Source organism: Thamnophis sirtalis, unplaced genomic scaffold (genome assembly GCF_051295495.1).
Source record: "Thamnophis sirtalis isolate CommonGarterSnake01/CBP01778 unplaced genomic scaffold, rThaSir2_p1.2 scaffold_3, whole genome shotgun sequence".
Lineage (NCBI taxonomy): Eukaryota > Metazoa > Chordata > Lepidosauria > Squamata > Natricidae > Thamnophis > Thamnophis sirtalis.
Genome location: NW_028261383.1, coordinates 27,807,579 through 27,822,724, shown reverse-complemented (window position 1 = coordinate 27,822,724; position 15,146 = coordinate 27,807,579). Strand labels below are relative to the sequence as shown.

At 44.3% G+C, this 15,146-nt stretch overlaps 1 protein-coding gene across 1 annotated transcript in view; it reads right to left on the bottom strand.

Annotated features, from left to right (window-relative positions):
- C2 (complement C2) overlaps positions 1-15,146 on the bottom strand; it is a 61,612-nt gene that overhangs the window by 25,915 nt on the left and 20,551 nt on the right. The window contains exons 7-10 of the mRNA XM_087708450.1: positions 14,309-14,450; positions 10,426-10,557; positions 7,194-7,283; positions 215-355 (exon numbers count right to left, since the gene is read on the bottom strand). Of these exons, the coding sequence (XP_087564576.1) occupies positions 215-355; positions 7,194-7,283; positions 10,426-10,557; positions 14,309-14,450 (505 nt within the window). The remainder of the gene's footprint in view (positions 1-214; positions 356-7,193; positions 7,284-10,425; positions 10,558-14,308; positions 14,451-15,146) is intronic.

Below are 15,146 nucleotides of genomic sequence, written 5' to 3'. Positions count from 1 at the left end.
ATTTTAATGTTACTATCGATTACCTTAATATTTTAATGTTTGATCTTGTTGATTTTAGTTTGCTTACAGTAAACCGCCTGGGTGAGATGGGCAGCATGTAAATATTCCTACAAGCATAAGGCTGAACATTGAGTAGATGCACCAACCCTTTGCCCCTTTGCCCCCTTTACCCCCCTCCCCCCAATCCCTGGTAAATAAGATAGATCCTACACACCCAACAGATCTTCAAAAGCGCTCTTCAGTTCCTGTGGATTTTTCATCACAAAGACATGCCTTTCCCCTGGCTTTTTCGATGCAATCTCATTCATGGCACTCAACTCAACGTCGAGGTTCCCAATGCCAAAAACATAGATATCTGAATGGAAAAACAACAGGACAGGCACTGATGATGTTACCTAGTTGGATAATGAAATGTCTGCAAGAAAACAACCACGGGCCCTTCTTCAAAAGGACATGTATTAACAACATGGGACATTCTGGAAGAGAAGACAGGACAGTCCCCAAATCTTATATCAAGGGATTCTTTCAGATTGATCAAGCCAGTTAAGTAGCAAGGATGAATGGGCTGGATGCACTGAAAGCCACAGGAAATAAGAAAAATAAGAGCCTGACTCTTTAGAATTCATTTTGAGGGAAACTAAGCAGATGGGAGATTTCCAGCAGGGGTTTTATACTATACTAGCCGATAACCTGGCGTTGCCCAGGTATTTATTTATAGGGGGGAAATGTCCAAACCACCAAACATAATTTCTAATGTTGGATTTTCCCCCTTAGCAGAGGGAGCCATCTTGTGGAGTACTGTGAAGCCGTTACCATGGCAACTTCACTGTGCTGTACAGTAGAAGCCATTTTAAGGCACAACAGGCTGTATCTTAACAAAACACACATCCCAAGGGGTGTTAAGGGTGTCTTACCCCCACAGCATTTTTTTTTACAGAGAGTAAGTCATTTGTGTACCAAGTTTGGTGGAAATTGATTGAGGCGTTCCAGAGTTATGCTGGAACATACAAACAGCTAGATAGCTAGATAGCTAGATAGCTAGATTAGCTAGATAGAGAGATAGAGAGATAGAGAGATAGATAGATAGATAGATAGATAGATAGATAGAGAGAGAGAGAGAGAGAGAGAGAGAGAGAGAGAGAGAGAGAGAGAGAGAGAGAGAGATAGATAGATAGATAGATGGATTCTAAGATCTCGAGAACATTTGTAGTGATTTAAAATTTTGTTACTTTACTCTGTGGGTTGCCCAGGAAAATACCTTAACTGAAATTACTTTTCCTAGAGAGATGCAGGAGTGATTGTATTTTCTATTTCCAATTATTGCTGCATGAATGACTTGCCTGGCTTTTGAACAATTGTTCCTGCTATTTTCCAACAACAGCTTTTTCCAATTGCTCTATTTTGGGCAGCCTCTTTAATATGCGTTGTTTCTTCTAGTGTGTTAGTCATAGGTAACCTGCTAGATTACTTACTTCCCTATTGGCCCTACAGGCAACACATCTCTTGGATTTTAGACAGCAGTTGGCAAACAAATTTATAGGTAGGTAGGTAGGTAGGTAGGTAGGTAGGTAGGTAGGTAAGTAGGTAGGTCGATAGATAGATGTTTAATAATAGCTGGAACAGTAAAGTGGATAGATGAATGAATGAATGAATGAATGAATGAATGAATATTAAGATATTTAAATTAATAGTTGTACTGAATGAATGAATACTAAGATATTTAAATTAATAGTTGGACTAAATGAATGAATACTAAGATATTTAAATTAATAGTTGGACTGAATAAATGAATACTAAGATATTTAAATTAATAGCTGGACAAATAAATAAATAAATATTAAGATATTTAATTTAATAGATGGAACAGTAAAGTGGATAATGGGCCACAACATACAGTGATATTTGATTGGTTGGAGAATGCCAGCTCTTGCATGAGGTAATCTAGGTTATGATTGATTGCTGGGTGTACAGGGGGAAGGTTCCTCCCCCCCCCCCCGCCTTTTTCTTCTGGGTGCCCTGTATGCTCTGCGATGCTCCTGTTTGCCTGACTATATTGACTAATATACATATAGATGATAAATGTATGTATTTATTTATTTATATAAATAAGTACAAGTTTGTGACAGAGTCTGTGACTTCATTTGGACGCCTGCTGTGCAATTCCCTGACAATAAACAAATAAAACCTTACATCTCTTGGAGAGCATTTACCATGGGTTACTTACTCCCTGAGTTACAGCCTTTCTTCTGAAAGTGGAAAGTGAAAGTGAAAATGAAAGTAAAGATTTCCCCCAGAATGTAGAAAGTGGTGCTTAAAGGATGATCTCAGCTCCTCATGAGAATACTTGGATTTTGTGTGTGAGAGAGAAAATAAGTGTGGTCAAGGTGAAGAATTGATGTTTGATTTAAAAGGAAATAACAATAAGGACATAATAAATAATACTAGAACATAATATACTGGAATACTAGACTTAGTAGAAACTTGTTCTATAAATATTTGTTTCCTGTAACACATAAACGGTATATTATGCCTTTGTATTTGTAACACACCCATGATACATTATACCTTTATATTTGTATTTCCTGTAACTAACTTCCTGTAAACATATGCTGTATTAGGCCCCTGTAAACTATCTGGTAATTGTCAAACATATGTTCCTGCCATTTGATCTGAAGATTTGATCAGCTTAGAGTCGCCCCACAGCCCTAGAACCTACACCTTTGATCTATGTAAGTCCCCTTCTCTGCAACACCAGGGGGCCAATTCAGAGGTGGGTTCCTACCAGTTAGGACCGGTTTGGCCGAGCTGGTAGTAATTTGGCGGCTTGGGTTGCTGGAACAGGCAGTGACCCAGACCTGCCATGCAGTGGTGGGTTCCAGATCCTGGTGCAACCGGTACAGTGCAACGGGGCCGGGCGTCCATCACATGAATGTGTGCAGCACACGCATGCATACTTACCACCTGCAACGCCTCCACGACACTCCAGTTGCCCAGCAGAGCGTCGTGCAGGTACCATACGCTCCATGCAGAAACCCCAAACAGCTCAAATACCTGTAAGGAACGCGGGCGGGCGGGTGGCCCCTCTGGAGCACCATCCCGGAACAGTACCTAGTGCTCCCGGCAGGCACCGGTACACCTGTACCGGCGCGTACCGGTCGTAACCGACCATTCCTGCCATGCCCCCAAACCAGTTCTCCTACATTTTGCCGCCATTTTGATTTTCAATTCTGCGCATGCGCAGAACAATTATAATTACACAAATGTAATTTTTTCCCTTTTAAAAACATTTTGTGCATGCGCAGACCTATTTTTGGGCAAAAGCGCATCAAACCAGCAGTAATTCCAGGAGCAACCCACCCCCCTGGGCCATTTGGCCAATTGTGAGAACAAAGGAAGAGATAACGCTGATAACACTAATGAGGAGGCTCCTATCCTTTGGCAAGAAATACACAATCCTAATATGGAGACCAGAATTGGGGATTTAACTGATGTTTTATAATGATTCTAACAGTATAAAAGTAAGGCCATTCCCACTCTTAGGTCTGGCTCTTCCCTGCATATCCTTGTATGTGTTTGGAACTGGCAACTCTTTGATCAAAGATTAAATTGTTATTTTTTTTCCTTAAGCCTCCGTTTAAGTTCTTATTTTGGCTCTCTTTGTGGGCTTAAATGTACCCTTACAGATTTATCTAGAAGCAGCTATCTGAGAGAAGCAATGAAGTCAGATATGAGAGGTAACATGGAATGAAAAGCATTTCAAGAGGGGGTGGGGAGTGATTTATTGAGGATCCCCTCATAACAATCAGAGAAAATTAACTCTGGTAGCTTTATAAAGACCACAAGAACATTTATTTTGCTTCCTGTTGTGAACTCTAGGCCCCAGCAATTAAGCCCGTGTGGCAAACCTATGGCATGCGTGTGAGCCGTCTCTCCAGCTCAGTTCTGCCACGCATATAGCAATAGCAATAGTAGTTAGACTTATATACCGCTTCATAGGGCTTTCAGCCCTCTCTAAGCGGTTTACAGAGTCAGCATATTGCCCCCACAGTCTGGGTCCTCATTTCACCCACCTCGGAAGGATGGAAGGCTGAGTCAACCTTGAGCCGGTGAGATTTGAACCGCCGAACTGCAGATAGCAGTCAGCTGAAGTGGCCTGCAGTACTGCACTCTATCCACTGCGCCACACATATGTGTGCACTCCCGCCAGCCAAGTCTCTCTCGAACATGCGCGGGAGGCAGGGCATGGGGCACATGCAGGGGGTCAGCAAGGCACATACGTGGGTGGCAGGATGCATGCAGGGACGGTCACTCGTGCATGCGCGGGGGTGGGGCATATACATGGGGCCTGCGCATGCATCGCATTTTGGAGATTTGGGTGTGTGCTTTGGGCACTCGGTCCAGAAAAGGTTAGCAAAAACTGAACTAAGCTATACAGGAATTCCTCTACTTATGACCAAAACTATAACTGACCCCAAAAGGGGGCTTATGACCCAGTTTCAAAGTTCTGACAGTCACAACCACTCCACAGTCAAGTGATGAAATTTCGGGCAGTAGGCAATATGGCCCCTTATAGAGCCCTTAGCAAAGTCCTGCAGTCACAGGATCATATTGTATGACAATTTTGACAGGTGCTTACTTCTACTTTTCAGCAAAACTGCACTCATAGTGAGCCACTGCCTCACTTAAGGACCACAGCTTTTGCCTAATGACTATGGCATTGTGATGTCTCCTTAATACAATAGCACAGTTGGAAGGGACCTTGGAGGTCTTCTAGTCCAACCCCCTGCCTAGGCAGGAAACCGTATACCGTTTCAGACGAATGGCTATCCAACATCTTCTTAAAGACTTCCAGTGTTGGGGCATTCACAACTTCTGGAGGCAACTTCTGTTCCACTGATTAATTGTTCTGTCAGGAAATTTCTCCTCAGTTCTAAGTTGCTTCTCTCCTGGATTAGTTTCCACCCATTGCTTCTTGTTCTACCCTCAGGTGCCTTGGAGAATAGTTTGACTCCCTCTTCTTTGTGGCAACCCCTGAGATATTGGAACACTCCTATCATGTCTCCCCTAGTCCTTCTTTCTATTAAACTAGACATACCCAGTTCCTGCAACCATTCTTCATATGTTTTAGTCTCCAGTCCCCTAATAATCTTTGTTGCTCTTCTCTGCACTCTTTCTAGAGTCTCCACATCTTTTCTACATTGTGGTGACCAAAACCGAATGCAGTATTCCAAGTGTGGCCTTACCAAGGTATTATAAAGTGGTATTAACAATTCACGTGATCTTGATTCTATCCCTCTGTTTATGCAGCCTAGAACTGTGTTGGCTTTTTTGGCAGCTGCTGCACATGGATGGCTCTTATTTAAATGGTTGCCCACTAGGACTCCAAGATCCCTCTCACAGTTACTACTATTGAGCGAGGTTCCACCTATACTGTACCTGTGCATTTCGTTTTTGTTGCCTAAATGTAGAACCTTACTCTTTTCACCATTGAATTTCATTTTATTAGATAGTGCCCAATGTTCAAGTTTGTCAAGATCCTTCTGTATCTTTAGCCTATCTTCTGGAGTGTTGGCTATTCCTGCCAGCTTGGTGTCATCTGCAAATTTGATGAGTTCCCCATTTATTCCCTCATCCAAATTATTGATGAAGATGTTGAAGAGTACTGGGCCCAAAACAGAACCTTGGGGTACTCCACTGCATACTTCCCTCCATGTAGATGCCTTTCCATTGAAGACTACACATTGAATGTGGTTGGTCAGCCATTACGAATCCATCTGGTGATGATGCTGTCTAACCCACATTCTTCTACTTTATCTAGTAGTAGGTTATGATCTACCTTATCAAATGCCTTACTCTCCTTTGGATGACCCCTCTGACTCTTTCTCAGAGGCCGACTTGAGGGAGGATGAGCTCATTTCTGGCACGTCAGGAACTGGGTTAATTAATGACTCCGAACTGCCAGCCAAAAGTGGTTTACAGGGGGCTTCGGTTGGGGACAGTTTGCAGGTCAGTTTGCAGAGGAAGAGGAAGAGCTGCCATCCATGTTGTACTCAAGAGCACGCAGGGGCAGAGAAAAGACGAGAGCAAAGGAGATCTGCCAGATTAGTTGGGAGAAGGCCCCACCTGCCTTGATGGACTGCATGGATTATTTATTAATGGATTATTTACCATGGCAGGCAGAGGGAGGCATTTCTGGGAACAACGTGTTTGTTTTGTGGCTGTGTGTTTGTTTGTGCTTCCTGCCTGACTTGGTGCCTTGGAGATGCTGTACTTCTCTTGCCAAGTGAACTCTCATGGATGTACTTTCTGTTTTGCCTGGTAGCTTTAAGTTTGCTTAGTGGGCTTACTTGTTGGAGCAACTTTTTAATGGACTATTGCCCATTGCCTTGTGGACTAAACTTGGCCTGCTTGCGGCTGGCTTTATTTGGGGCAGTTCTGAGGCTGGATGAAGGGAACTGCTGGGGAACATTAATAAAATCTGTAAAACACACTTACATGTGTGTGTATGTGAGTGAGTGAGTGAGTGAGTGGAGCACCACAGTCATGGGACCAACTCGTTTTAGGATCATCTTGGCATACATCCATAATGGACAGGCTCCATTACAGTCATACACATGGCTGGGATTGAAAATTTTTAGCAACCTCTGCCTGATTGCTGGGGGAGTGGGGGCGTGGCCATGGGAGGGCATGGCCTATTCAGCCTCCTGCACTATGGTAGGACGGCATTGTCATGCACCATAGGCTCTGTAGGTTTTCCTTGAGCCTCTGGAAGAGAAAAAACAGCATCCTCCAGGCTCCGGAGGCCCCTCCGGAGGCCAGAAACAGGCCTGTTTCCACACTTCTGGAATTTCCGGGAGGCCCAGTTTTTGCCCTCACAGAGCCTTTGAATTGGCCCTGCACTTACCTAGCATGATGGGTGAGCAGTGTGGAGACTCCTGGGAGGGGAGGGCAGGGTGGGCGAGGCCAGCCAGTGCTTCCATAACTGGTTCGGTGAACCAGATGTAAAATTAGCATCTGGTTCGGCTGAACCTGTCCGAACCGGCTGAATCCCAACCCTGGTCATACGTCAAGGATTAGCACTAGTAGATTTTCAATTGAGTAGTAGTTATAATGAGTTCAGTCTGCTGTAGAAAAACAAGATTCTTGAGGGACAGGTTGCTATCCCAAAGTAACACAATTCATTCTTGACTCACCAAGATAATCTTTCCGGTTTTCTCTCACATTCAGCAGATCTTCTATCTGGCTTATTGCCCTTTTGGGAGAACCTCCAAGATTGGATTTTCCTGAAGACAAAATAAAAAATAAAAAATTAGAGGACAAAATCAGAGAGCAATTCCCAACTCATATGCTTATGGCAAAACAAGTGAGCCAAGAGGAATAAGTTGTGGAAAACTCAAGGATGATCGTATTGAACTGGTGTTCCTAAATGAAAAACAAAAATAGGCAAGTGTTGTGGCCCAGCAGGAGCCGTTGGAGCTGCCGATGGACTCCGATAGCGAGGACCCCTATGAGTCTGCTATGGAAAATGTGGAGGACCCTGGGCAGGGTTCAGACTCAGAGCAGGGACCAGAGAGGCTGGTTGGCCACCAGGAGGCGCCTGACACATGGAGCAGTGGGGAAGATCAAAGGGAGTTTGTCCCTGACGCCAGGCAACAGAGGGTAGAGAAACAGAGGCAGCAGTTACGGAGACAGACTCATAAGAGATAATCAAGCCCAGGTGGTTGTGGCTTGGCCCCTCTCAAGAGAGTATATTAGAAGAGACTTTGGGAGGAGTCACAAACATTCGTAGTAATCCGGAGAACTCCTTATCTGGTCTGCCTTGTGTTCCCATGTCTGTTGGAGTCTGGGTTGCTGCCAACCTCTTGCCAGTGAGTCGTGTCTGGGCTTTCAGCCAACAGGATTATAATTACTGTGAATAAAGAGTGGCAAACAGCTAAGCCTGTGTCTGCGTTCATTACCGGATGGAGGGGGGCCAGAACAGCCAAGCTAAGGAAAATGAAGACCTGTAATGGTTTCCTGGGCAGTCTGAAGACCATGACCAGGTTGACCTGTGACTGTACTAAAAACAAGAGAGAATTTTTAAAAATCCCTTTGTTTGATAGGCTGGAACCTGGCTTTGAAACATTAAATTTTAGACTAAATCTCCATCTAATGGAGGCTTTTGAAGGCCACAAGCAAAAGGGTTTCCATCATAGATGGTCAAAAGTGGGGACCAAGGGAGGGATGGTCCAAAGAGCTCGTCTTAGAACAAGAATGGTGGAACTGTCTGTGCTCCACAACTGCATCCCAAAATAAATATTTTTTTTTAAAAAAAAAATGGTGCAGCTAATGTAACTTCTCATTTCCGGTCCCAAAGGTGCTTTTCCAAAAGGCAACTGAACTTCCTTGGTTTGTTTCTTTGAAAACGTTTCCCTTCCCTTCCAAGAAGCCTCTTCAGTTTTTCTCCAGTTAGAACCGAAGAAGCTTCTTGGATGAGAAGCAAAACATTTTCTTTAACAATTCATTTGTACATTTTCTCTTTACATACTGTAAAGAGCTTTGTGAACAGCGTATTGTCTGGATCAATTTGCTTACATAATAATTTTTGAAATCACGGGGAACAAACTGTTCTGGGAAGGATCAGTTGTACACCATATTGTGATTTATTCTGAAATTATGAGGATTATGTCTTCCTCCACCCCACGTCCCCCAAACCCTTGGGAAAATCGAGGAGAAGAGAATCAGAAAAAAATGAGCTCTCCTTCTCAACCAGTTCCTGGGTGTTGATTGCTAGTTGAGGAAATGTTCTAGTCCTTTGGCTCCCTTTGTGGTTTCTTGATTGTCTCTTTTGAATGGTATATAGATGTGGTTGATTTGTCTGAATGCCAGGCTTCCGGGAATTCTCTTAACATTTTTGGACTTGGCTTAGTCTGGGATGCTCACAGTTGAAACTATGGTTAATTCTGCGTGAGTGCTGTGCAACTAAGGAGTTTTCAACATATATTCTGATTGCCAGTTGGTGTTCATGCATTTGCACTGAGCCACGGTGGCGCAGTGGTTAGAGTGCAGTACTGCAGGCTATTTCTGCTATCTGCCGGCTGCCTGCAATTTGGCAATTTGAATCTCACCAGGCTCGAAGTTGACTCAGCCTCCCATCCTTTTGAGGTGGGCAAAATGAGGAGCCAGATTGTTGGGGGCCAATATACTGACTCTGTAAACCACTTAGAAAGGGCTGTAATAGCAATGTAAAGCGCTATATAAGTCTAAGTGCTATTGCTATTGCTCTGCTAGTCTCCTGCCTTTTTATCCTATGTAGTGGTTGTTGCAATCTTTACGCTGTATGTTGTAGATCAGTGCCCCCCCCCAACCTTTTGGGCACCAGGGACAGGTTCTGTGGAGAGAGGTTTTTCAGTGGACTGGAGCAGGCCTGGGTTCAAATGCTGCCTGCTTGTTTGCGTGGCTCAGTTTCTGGCATGCCGCAGACTGTTGACGGTTCATGGACCGTGGGTTGGAGATGCCTGCTGTAGATGACTCCGTATTTTTTCTTCTTCTGGGGCTGATGGGCCTTTTGGTTGACTTAGGATGTTTTGGTTGGTTTGTGTGGTACCCTAATGCCATCTGGTTATAACAGTCTGTTTGTGGTTTCCAACATGTCTTTGATGCTTGGCAGTGTTAACTTTTCACAGCTCACGTGATAAGAGCAACACAATGAGAGCAAACCCACTCCCTCCTAAAAACTGATGAGGTTACCTACCGTATTTTTCGGAGTTTTTTCCTAAAAAAAAGAGGCTGAAAATCTGGGCGGGTCTTATACACTGAATACAGCAATTTTTGCTTCCTGAAACCCTGCTCCCTTCACCAAAATGGCCGTGCATAGCTTGTAGGAGGCTTTCAGAGAGCTCCTGGGGGCTGGGGAGGGCAGAAATGAGCGAACAAACGGCCATTTTTTGCTCAATTTCCCCCCCCCCAGCCCCCAGGAGCACTCTATACGCTTCCTAATGCCCTTTTTTGACAAAAAACAGGCCTGTTTTTGTGAAAATCGGGCCATTTTTTGCCCGTTTTTGGCTCCTCCCCCCTTCAGGAACACTCTACAAGCCTCCTAAGGGCTATTCATGTCCCTTTTTTGAAAAAAAATGGGCCCCTTTTTGCGAAAAATGGGCCGTTTTGGGGAGGACTGCAGAATGTAAAACCTTTTTAAAAAAAATTTGCCTCTTCAAAACCTTGGTGCGTCTTACACTCCGGTGTGTCTTATACTCCGAAAAATACAGTAGTTTGAGCAATGAAACGTCTGCAAGAAAATGGCTATGCTCAGAGAGCAGCAAGGACCCCTCATTTCAACCCGGAGCTACAAATATCCTCCTATATTGGTACAATAGCCATTGCTAGACAGTGAACAGTACCCCCTCCCCCCCAAAAACCATTTTCAATCTCTCCACTTCTCCTTACCATCCGTAAGCAGAATGATAGCATGGCGGGCTTTGCCCCATTGATCTTTTGAAAATTGTTCTTCGTTAATCATCATCTCATAAACTGCATGAAGCGCCGCGTAAATGTTGGTGCCGGTTGAATTGCCGTGATCTGCAAAAAAAGGGCTCGGTTAGTCTTGAGAGATTCTTCTTTTTAAACCTCGGTTCCTCTAAGGCCGTGATGGCGGACCTATGGCACGCGTGGCACAGGTGGCATACAGAACCCTCTCTGTGGGCATGTGAGCCATTGCCCCAATTCAGCTCCTCTGCGCATGCGCATGCACCTCCCACCAGCAGGCTGGTTTTTGGGTCTCCCCCATGCATGCACAGGGGGGCAGAGTGCATGTGGGAAATGTGCGCGCATGTGCAGGGGGTGAAGGGTGTGTGGTGTAGTTCCCCCCTCCCAGCAGCCCATTTTTGCTCCCAGGCAGCTGCAGGGAGGCCTACTAGTTCCAAAATGGGGCACGGGGGTGGGTTGCATGCAGTGGTGGGTTGCAGGTGGTATGCCCCGGTACAGGTGTACCGGAGCCAGCCCGGAGCACTGGATACCGTTCCAATACGGTGCTCCGGAGGGCCAACCTGCCCGCCAGAGCTCCTTACTGGTCTTTTAAGTCTTTTGCGCTTCCGCACATGCGCATGGCGTGTACAGAGCCTGTGTGACGCGATGCTGAGCAGCTGGGGAGTCATGGAGAACTCTTCATTCCCTATCTCCCAAGGTCATTCCCACATGCCATTACAGTCTATGCCTGTAATGGCGAACTATGGCATGCATGCCACAATTGCACACAGAGCCATATCTGCCAGCATGCAAGCTGTCATCTCCAGTGCACATGCACATGCTGGCCAGCTGATTTTTGGTCTTCTGGAGGGCCAGGGAAGCCCCCCCCCCCCGGCTCTGTAGGCTTTCTTGGAGCCTGGGGAGGGCGAAAATATATTGAATATTCCATATTCAAAATATGGAAAGAAAGAGGAGGGAGGGAGGGAGGGAGGGAGGGAGGGAGGGAAGGAAGGGAAGGAAGGAAGGAAGGAAGGAAGGAAGGAAAGAAAGAAAGAAAGAAAGAAAGAAAGAAAGAAAGAAAGAAAGAAAGAAAGAAAGAAAGAAAGAAAGAAAGAAAGAAAGAAAGAAAGAAAGAAAGAAAAACAGATAGACAGACAGACAGACTGCCTTCCTTCCATTCTGGGACCATGAAAGCACACCTACACTATTGCAAATAGCAGTTCTCTGGAAGGGTCTCTCCATCCCCCTTGACCCAACCCCAAAAATAGATTTATGTGTCTTCTACCACCTTATGTCATTTATGAAATTGTAGAAGAGTTGGTTGTTCTCCCAGGTCTTGGGGACAGAGAGAATGTGGAGCCCCCTGGATTTCTTTTCGTTTTGTTTTACTTTGCTTTAATTGTTTAATCGAGTTTTTATGAATGTTCTGTGGAGGGGGTGGGGATGAGAAAGGACCATACTTTGCTAAGATTTATACCTACAGTTGGGAATTTCAACCAAGTTTCTAGATTTTACATTCAGACTCCAGCAAGATTTACCTAACAGCTTTATTTCCTTCTTGAATCATTTCTATGCTAATCTCTCCCCCACCCCAAACACAATTCCTGTTGGTAGGCAACCTTAATGAATATAATGCAATATTCGTTCTATTTACAATGTCATCACATAGCAATGTACACGTTTGTAATTCCGGGAGAGATAAAAGTAGTATATTGAAAGGTTGCCCTACGTTTTATTCTTTGTTTACACAACACAAACATACGTAATTTAAGCCACAGCCGCACTAACTCCTTGCCACTATAGGACAAAGTCACAGCTTCAGTTCAAGAGTCGATGCGAACAAGATGACACACAAGTTTAAACAATAACAAGGACGCCCAAAGGTGTTTTTCTAAAGGCAAATTGACTCCTTTGCATTTCCTTGAAGGCATTTCCTTTAAGCTTCTTCAGATGAACTGAAGTTGAATGAACTGAAGAAGCTTCTTGGATGAGAAGTAAAACGTCTTTTAGGAAAAATAAAGACAGTCCAGTTGCCTTTTGAAAAAGCACCTTTGCAACAATTATAACCTGGATGACAGAGCATCTCCATAGACAATAATAGGGACAGAGGACCAGCTAGTTAGCTGCTGCAAGAAAATCACACCGTCTGACTAGAAGCAATGGCACGACAAATTAACAAAAATGTGCGCATTGGAATATCTGCAAGAAATACCATTTGCTTGCAAGCAAGAACTGGTGGTTCTTGCCAGTTCTTGCAAGCAAGAACTTGTAGTCAAAGCAGAGGTGGGTTCCTACCAGTTCGCACCTATTCAGCAGAACCAGTTCATCAAATCTACCGAACCGGTTAGAAGAGGTTTCACCAGTGGACCCAGAAAGCAGGCCACACCTACAGAAGAGGTTCCAGAAATTTTTGAAACCCACCACTGGTCCTTGGATATGATTATTCTACACTATCATGCTCATATTTATAAAACTCAGTGCCTCTGTGAAAGGTAAGGATGACTACTGCGTTTGTGGTGCAATCAGAACATTGCGTGTGTTGAAGTTGTTTTAACGCAAACCAAAGATGCCTTTTAAAAAACAAGTTTGCATCATATTCTTATGCATGCCAGTGCTGTGTGTGAGGTAATTTAAGTTGGTTCTGACAAGTGTCGTCGGCATCTTCATATCCGGTCATATGGGCGGCAAGCCACTCCCATCCGGTCACATGGGTGGCAAGCCACTCCCACAAAGGAGGCCACACCCACAGAGTAGGTTCAAACAATGTTTGAAACCCACCTCTGAGTCAAAGTAATAGAAAATTAAGAAGCTAAAATGTTCCAGGACAGTATTCCAGTATTTGAGAGATTGCCACAAAGAGGAGGGGGTCAATTTATTTTCTAAAGCACCAGAAGGCTGGACAAGAAACAATGGATGGAAACTAATCAAGGAGAGAAGCAACCTGGAACTAAGGAGAAACTTCCTAACAGTGAAGACAATTAACCCAGTGGAACAGATACAAATTTATCTAGTTTATCTAGTTACTTGAGAGACCGCCTACTGCCAATTACCTCCACTAGACTGATACGATCGCATAGATTAGGCCTCCTCCGAATTCCATCATCTAGCCAGCGTAGACTGGCAACTACTCGGAGGAGAGCCTTCTCAGTGGCTGCTCCGACCCTCTGGAACGAACTCCCCGTGGAGATTCGGACCCTCACCACCCTCCAGTCCTTCCGCGCCGCTCTAAAGATCTGGCTGTCCCGGCTGGCCTGGGGTTAAGACTCTAACCCCACTCGAATTGTGTGACTGTTGCGTTTTAATAATGATGTATTGTCTATATGTTAGAAATTGTTTGTCCTCCCCCCCCTTTTTTTTTGAACTGTGAGCCCCCTGAGTCCCCCCAGGGAAAAGGGCGGCATACAAATAAAGGGAAATACAAATACAAATATCTCAGACACATATACAGATAGTCCTTGATTTATTACCACAATTGAGCCCAAAATTTCTGTTGCTAAGTGAGACATTTGTCAAGTGAAGTTTTGCTTCATTTTATGGCATTCCTTACTGCAGTTGTTAAGTTAATAATATGGCCATTACGTGAATCTGGTCCCCCTCCCCCCGTTGACTTTGCTTGTCAGAAGGTCGCAATAGGAAATTGCATGACCCCAGGGGGCACCGCAACTTTCATAAATAGACAGTGGCGCAACAATAGCGTGGGGCTTGAATCATAAATTTGCCAGTTGGACCACTCCCTCCTCTCAGATGCCAATGACAAGAAGCAGTGTGTAAATGTTTTAAACAAAATAAAAGATCAAATTTATAAAGCCACCCAATTCACAACAACTCTGGGCAACACACAGAAATATCAGGGGAGAAATACTACCTTTGTAATTCATATTATTTTCCATCGCCTCAAGCACCATATCGGGATCTTCAGCGGCATCAGCACCAATGTCAACAATTGTCTTGGGCTGGGTGGCATAAGATATGACTGAGAACTTGACGGGAACTTCAAAGCTAGAAATCTGAGGAGCAAAGAAAAGCCAAAACACACAAACAAACAAAAACAGGATTTAGAGAGCATCCATCAAACAGGTTCTTTACTATCAAAAAATATTTCTCCATATGATATTCTTCCAGCAAAGTATTTCATGTTAATGTTTGGCGAAGAAATCTGAGGCATACTTGAGAGTTGGTTTGGTCTAGTCATTAAGGCACCAAGGTAATAAAGCGGGAGACTGTGAATTCTAGTCCTGTCTGAGCCATGAAAGCCAGCTGGGTGACCTTGGGCCTGTTACTCCCTTAAATATCACCTATATAAGAGCCAGCAGTGTGCAGCAGCTGCCAAAAAAGCCAACACAGTTCTAGGCTGCATTAACAGAAGGATAGAATCAAGATCAGGTGAAGTGTTAGTAAAGTGTTATAATGCCTTGGTAAGGCCACACTTGGAATACTGCAACCAGTTTTGGTCGCTATGAGGTAAAAAAGATGCAGAGACTCTAGAAAGAATGCAGAGAACAATAAAGTTGATTAGGGGACTGGAGACTAAAACATATGAAGAATGGTTGCTGGAATTGGATGTGTCTAGTTTGATGAAAAGAAGGACTAGGGGTAACATGATAGCAGTCTTCCAATATCTCAGGGGCTACCACAAAGAAGAGAGGAGGCAACCCATTCTCCAAAGCCCCTGAAGGCAGGACAAGAAGCAATGGATGGAAACT